Source organism: Octopus sinensis, linkage group LG2, assembly GCF_006345805.1.
Source record: "Octopus sinensis linkage group LG2, ASM634580v1, whole genome shotgun sequence".
Classification (NCBI taxonomy): domain Eukaryota; kingdom Metazoa; phylum Mollusca; class Cephalopoda; order Octopoda; family Octopodidae; genus Octopus; species Octopus sinensis.
Genome location: NC_042998.1, coordinates 21,436,541 through 21,443,970, shown reverse-complemented (window position 1 = coordinate 21,443,970; position 7,430 = coordinate 21,436,541). Strand labels below are relative to the sequence as shown.

The following is a 7,430-nucleotide window of genomic DNA, read 5'->3' as shown; positions in this document are numbered from 1 at the left end:
GACATGGGAGTATCTACGCAGTTGCTCAGTTTGCAAGATATAGCAACTAAATGTCGAAGACAAAGTCCTCTACAGTACGTATCACACTTCAGGAACTATGGAACTCGATAGAAGACGAATAGGAATGACGTAAGATGACAAGGTGCTAATAATTGAGAAAATAATTTGACATTGATCATGAAGTTGCGAACCATATTTCGATAAATGAAGTACATGTATATATATATATATATATATATATATATATATATATATATATATAATATATATATATATATATATATATATATATATATATATATATATATATATATAGTTATAATAAGGGTTTTTTGCAACAAGTTGCTTAAACCACATACCGAAAATATTAGAAATAGCAGTCAAAGGGCTACTATATCTATTACTACAAAAGTAAGTCGCCACAAACAACAGTATTTGTAACTCATATATGGTAAAAGAAATATATATATGTATATATATATATATATGTATATATACATATATATATATATATCTGTATATGTATATATATATGTACGTATGTATGTATGTATGTATATATGTGTGTGTGAGCGTGTGTATTTATTTATATTAAGGGCATTACTATACATAAATGCCTCACGCAACGTAGGACTCTTAAAGACAAAACTACCATAATAAACAAAATGTACCGAACGCAAGGGAATGCAACTCTCGAAGCGAGCTCCTTAAAAACAGATTCAGCCGCAGATCATATGATTTCATAATTAGTGCACAAAATGCACTTTTTAATCGTCAGTGCATTCCCTTGTGTTCGGTACAGTTTGTTTATTATGGTAGTTTTGACACTAAGAGTCCCTCGTAGCGTGAGGCATTTATGTATAGTAATGCCCTTAATATAAATACATATATTTAAAGAGAATAATTAATAATGTTTCCCTTATAAGGTTTTTTCCGCTGACTAATTGATAAATTCTTATAAAGACTTTATCCTATTTTGAAAATGTATATATGTATGCATATAGATTTATATATAGATATGCATATATATATAATATATATATGCGTGTTTGTTTGTGTGTGTGTGTATAGAGAGAAAGTGTAAGAGAGAGAGAGAGAAGAGAGAGAGAGAGAGAGGGGGAGAGGGAGAGGGAGTTTTTGATGTGATGTACAGATATTGTATATTTAGATTAAAAAGAGATTCAGAATGTTAGACGCTTATATATATTCTTTTATTATTTACATTTTATTTACACTTTTAGCGCTTTCTTCCGTTATCGGGATATTGACTGGCAGGGTATTTTGTCCGGGATATTTTGTCTGGAAGGCTTTTGTCCGGGGATGTCAAGCATGGGAGACTAAGTACTAAGTGAATTTTTAGGTCACTAAGTACTTATGATCATCATCCTTCGACCAACCCATGGCTGGTCGGAACTCCATTGACAATCTCTTTCCACACTACACGGCCCTGCATTGCTGTATTCAGATTTTTAATATCCAGCCCTGAGTTCCGAGATATAGTGTGTGGAAATCTCAGTACTCCGGAGAAAAGACTTCGAGAGGGATGCCACAAAATCCCACCAGATAACATACCTCCGGACAAAATACCCTCCCAGCCAAACATCCCCTGAGATATATTTCTTTCTTTACATTAAAGATGTTTTAGGAAAATGAAACTTTATATAAAAAAAATATGCAAAATAATTTTTAGTTGATATTTTTGTGCAAAATTTGTCCGGGGAGAATTTGTCCTCTGGGTATTTTGTCCTGACACCATACATACATATATGCATGCATAATACATACATTTTTAACCAATTGCTGGAGTCCATTTAGGTAAATAACATTCCGTGCTGTATGAATATGTCCCTCCTTTAAGAAACAGATTGGGTTTATTTACATTTGTGAAGAAAAAATATACCCTTCCCCCACCCCTAACCCTAACCCTAACCCAAACTAACCCTAACCCTAAATCTAAAATAGATTGAAATGCAATAGATCGATACTAGGGCCATAATTATGGGTGACTTTTTCATTTAACACCGCTAGAAAAAAATCCCATTTTTCCGTAGCGGTGTCGTATGAAATTGTCACCCATAATTATGGCCCTAGTATCGATCTATTGCATTTCAATCTATTTTAGATTTAGGGTGAGAGTTAGGGTTAGTTAGGGTTAGAGTTAGGGTTAGGGTTAGGGTTAGGGGTGGGGGAAGGGTATTGTTTTTCTTCACAAATGTAAATAAACTCAATCTGTTTCTTAAAGGAGGGACATATTCATACAGTACGGAATGTTGTTTACCTAAATGGACTCCAGCGATTGGTTAAAATTGCCGAAATGCTCGAAATTTCAGACGAAATATCTTACTACCTATAGATTTTCTCAATAAAGCCAAGAAAAAATGTTATTTTATAAACACATTCTACCAGTATACGAAGTTTAAAAGTGTTTAGTTAACTAGAAATTGTGTTGAAAAGTGCCGTTCAAAAGGAAAAGATCCACTTCCAGTGCTATTCCTAGTCAATTATCCTGGCAATTCTACTGGAGAATGTCACTTACCTCCAGATCTCCGCAGATCACCACGCACCAGACGACCACTTCTGGTGGCACATCAGATATATTCACCCTCGCTCTCTGTTTTTCTAGATACGTGGGAATGAGGATAATTTATTCACTAGTACAGAAGTCAGAAGTACGATTAACTGCGAGGGTCTCCTTTAAGAATTTCACCTGGGCGGCGCTGTTTGGTCAGGCTTGGGTGATGAAGTCTGTCTGTCCATATTCCTTGTTAGTGCATTTCCACTTGAGTATTTGGTAAGTAGTAGTAGTAGTAGTAGTAGTAGTAGTAGTAGTAGTAGTAGTAGTGGTGGTGGTTTTAGTATTATTATTATTATTATTATTATTATTATTATTATTATTATTATTATTAGTAGTAGTAGTAGTAGTAGTAGTAGCAGCAGCAGTATCAGTCGTAGTAGTTATTGTTGTTATTACTACTGCTGCTATCGCTCCTCCTGGAATATGCAAGTTGTTTTATTGGTGTATTTACAAATATTAAACGACCATTATTTTGTTATACGATTCATTAGTTGACGGTATCTGACGAGTGCGGGTTCGAATGCAGTAGTTGTCCGTTGGTAAGATTTTCTTTTCCGTTTTATAAGGTGCGAGTGTGCGGTTCAATATGTCTGCCTGTGTGGTCGGATCGGTCTTGTGAGTGAATGTGTAGGATCGTATGTGTGTGTAGGTGCGAATGCGTGAGTGTTTGCTCATGTGATTGCGCTCCAGCACGTGCGTGCATAACTGCGTGTGCATGCATCGTGGAGGTTTTCCAAATAGGCAACCACCTGTGTTTACGTTAGACTGTGCGGCGTGTTATTATCATAGGTGAACCCTGCTGCTCTTACAGCTTTACTGCATTAGAGGTTTACTTTCTTGTCCGCAAAATTCCATTCGTATATTTATAGTGATCTCCATGTCCCATTCACATGATACCAAGAAAGATTTTAAACCAATTTTAACCCAAATATTTATGAATAAAAGCTAAAACAAATATTCCTCTACATCTGTGGTCTATATTTCTATGTAGATTTCAGTTTTAGCCACTTATTACTAATATTATCTAAAATATTGTGTTGCGTTGTATAGCGATATTTATGAATGTATGTGTATAACAGTTTATCTTTTTGTGTATCCAGTGTCTAATTTATGTTAAACCGAGTTAAGCGCTCATATATACGTTAAACCCTCAAATGAATAACCTGAGTCAACACTTTGAAAAACTAGGAAAGAGTTTAAAAGTTTGCTTTATTTAACAATTACGCTTATAAAATTATTCTCAAATATGATAGTTCCTGTTATAATGAAAAAGAAGATTCAGATAAAAGCAAAATGCAGCAACATCACCTCTTGCCTTCGTGAGTGATAAAATTGGAGAGAAGGAATGGTACAAGTGGTCCAGTAGTATCTCTATACACTCATAGTTTTCCCTTTTTATGGGTTCTTGTCATCAGGCTGAAGCCACAGAATTCACCGATCAAAATGTGTCATTGTTCAATATTTAAATTTATGTCATTTGTTAGGAAATATCCCGTTTAATGACTGTAGTTCTCAGTATATTTAAAAATTTCTGCCTGAGAATATATTTGTATGATTATAATTAATGTACTATGTATAAAAAACAATACACTTCATTTAATATGAATCATTTAAAATGAATAATTTATTATGGATGACTAGCAATAGCTATTTATTATAAAAGGCAGGGTGACTAAAAGTACAATACAAACACAACCAACAGCAACTGATATTTTGATGAATTCTCTTGCCTTATCGTTTGCTTCGTTTGCACCTGCTATATCTCCCATTCGGGCCATTGAGTTTGCCTAGAAGACAGAAAGACAAGAGTTAGTTTACATTTAAAAACCCAACGACAGCAAATATGTTGGTTTCTAATTTTGGTACAAGGCCAGCAATTTTGGGCGAGTGGTTAAGGGAATTACATCGACCCAAGTACTAAACAAGTAGTTATTCTATCTATCCCTAAAGGATGAAAAGTAAAGTGGTCATGGAGAGATTTGAACTCAGAATGTTAAGACGGACAAATAACCGCTAGATATTTTTCTCGAGGTGCTATCGATTTTGTCAACTCACCGCCTTAACAACAGCAATTATATAGAATTATATGGATGAACAATATTGTTTCTTCTTAGTAAAGGAACGCATGGCGGGGGTGTTACTGTGACCACAAATATTTTTGCAGAGTGGGTGTAGTTGTGGTGGTGGTGAACTGATATTATTAGTCAGTTTCATAACCGCTGCTCTTATAAAAGTAGATATTTTATCAAAGCTGCGAAACGTCATGCTTTTTCTTAGTTAATTGCTACTGAAGTGTTAGAGTTATTATATGTAGACTGGAAAGGCGGCGAGGTGGCAGAAACGTTATCACGCTGGGCGAAATGCGTAACCGTATTTCGTCTGCCGTTAGGTTCTGGGTTCAAATTCCGCCGAGGTCAACTTTGCCTTTCATCCTTTCGGGGTCGATTAAATAAGTACCAGTTACACATGGGGACGATATAATCGACTTAATCCGTTTGTCTGTCCTTGTTTGTCCCCTCTATGTTTAGCCCCATGTGGGTAGTAAAGAAATATATATGTAGACTGGATTAAAGGCAGCGAGCTGGCAGAAACCTTAGCACGCCGAGCGAAATGCGTCGCCGTATTTCGTCTGCCGTTACGTTCTGGGTTCAAATTCCGCCGAGGTCGACTTTGCCTCTCATCCTTTCGGGGTCGATAAATTAAGTACCAGTTATGCACTGAGGTCGATATTATCGACTTAATCCGTTTGTCTGTCCTTGTTTGTTCCCTCTGTGTGTAGCCCCTTGTGGGTAGTAAAGAAATATATATGTAGACTGGATTAATAGAAACCTGATATATAATGGTAAGTTGGCAGAGATATTAAAGATGAGTAAAACAAGACTGATGTGGTTGAAATAGTTGAAACGGTAATTGTTAGACTTCATGGAGCAAACAAGTATTACAAGTGACCCTTTATATAAGGATCATAATCCCAACTATCACAATCATACTGCTTGTTTGATCTTGTTTCGGGCCTTTTGTTTTGCTTCTCCTCTTCAATCCCTACAACGAAATCCTTATCAAGTACAAGAGGGAACATTAACCTGTCTATGCCACAACCACTAGGTGACAACTGAACCTGTTTGAAATATCAGCCAAATTTCTCAAATTACAACATGCTCTCATTTAAAATGATATTGGATAAAATCACATTGGATAATATAATCCAAATACAGTCAAACAGAATGCCTGGAATATCAAAGATCTGTTCTTCTGGATATGATCTGATGTTGATCATAGCTCACAAATACCTAGATTTTGCTGTTAAAATTAGTTGATGCAGTAAGCGTGTGTCTTATAATAATAGCATGGCTTGACTGATTGCCACTACCTAATTATTCTGAGGAGTCAACTTCCATCAAGATCCCTCATGGCACAAAACCAGGTCACAACACACACTGCCTCCACTTTGGAAATATTCGACCGTTGCACGCACTGCACTACAGAAAAACAACATGTAGACGTAACCAAGCAGCTGAACAGCGGTCTTTTGAGAGTATGGTGCAGGAGATTGTAAGTCAGCTGACTTGGTTACCTTAAACACTGCAGAAAAATCTGCACACCAGCACACCAGACCACTATAAACAGTTAAAGATCCAGAGTGGAAACCCCTGGTGCCACTACATATGTCAGACAAGTGGTTGTTATTGACATCCTGTATGTCACACCAATGTTATTGCTGAATACAAGGAACTTGGTAACATCACACCAGCACAAAACCCAATACCTGAGAGACATTTAATAAAGCAATATGCATGGCTTGGACAGAAACACAGTTGACTGCTGATAGAACAAATGCTGAGACACACATACCGAATTGTGCTGCATTTTAAACTGACAGGAGAGAAAGAACTTCCAGAAAGCTATAGGAAAGCATAACATATTGCATCCACAAAAGAAAAAATCAGAATGGGTGCTAATAACTATTGGCCCGTCTCTATAAACTCATGTGAGCGAAGCATTGTGAGAAGGAAGCTGATCGTGTTTCTAGAAGACAATGACCAGCTCTCTAACACCCAGCTTAGCTTCCGCTCAGGAATAGATTACCGCACTCAACTTTTGAAACCCTATGTATGGCTATAGATCATACTGGCCCTTTGATAATATTGATCATGGGGTGATATGTCACAAGCTATGAGGACTCGGCATAGTCGGCAAACGGGGAGAAGGGATACGTGACTTCTTAGACCATAGAAGCCGGGCATCGGTAGTCAATAAGGCCTCCAAGGAGACATTAGTTACGAGTGAAATGCTACAGTTATACGGCCAGTCACTCTTAATAGCTACAATGACGATGCAAAAGTATTGTTCTTTGTAAATAACAAGTAAAAAACACAAATTACTTAGTTCATCAAAGGAAAATACCACCGTAAATATCATGAATTAATGAAGAAAGAAGAAAGCAGTAAGTAAAAATGCCATAAGGTCCATTAAGTCAGAAGCTAATAAAATTATGAGTGATTATGATCTTGATGATAGAATAGTCTGTTGTGCCTATGAGATCTGGGATAAAGTTAAAAAATCTTTAAAAAAATGTAAATAAAAACACTTATTTTCTAACCCTAAAAGTTAGAGTAATTTGCAAAGGCCGATCGAAACTGGCCCATGTAGCGAAGTTATGTAAAGGATTGTGAAGAGGAAGCTAATCATGGTTCTAGAACACAAATGACCTGCTCTCTAACACCCAGCTTGGCTTCCGCTCAGGAATAATTACCGTATTCAACTTTTACAGCATTATGCCTGGATTCAGATCTTGCAAACCCTTTGATAATGTTGATCACGGGATGATATCTCACAAGTTATGAGGACTCGGCAT

General features: G+C 36.5%; 1 protein-coding gene across 2 annotated transcripts in view; it reads right to left on the bottom strand.

The window, feature by feature from the left end:
• Nucleotides 1–3,756: 3,756 nt before the first annotated feature.
• The window catches only part of LOC115232437 (proline-rich transmembrane protein 1-like), a 32,319-nt gene continuing 28,645 nt past the window's right edge, over nucleotides 3,757–7,430 (bottom strand). For both annotated transcript variants that reach the window (XM_029802309.2, XM_029802311.2), the window contains one exon: nucleotides 3,757–4,362. In XM_029802309.2, coding sequence (XP_029658169.1) covers nucleotides 4,213–4,362 — 150 coding nt within the window. In that variant the 3' untranslated portion in view covers nucleotides 3,757–4,212. The remainder of the gene's footprint in view (nucleotides 4,363–7,430) is intronic.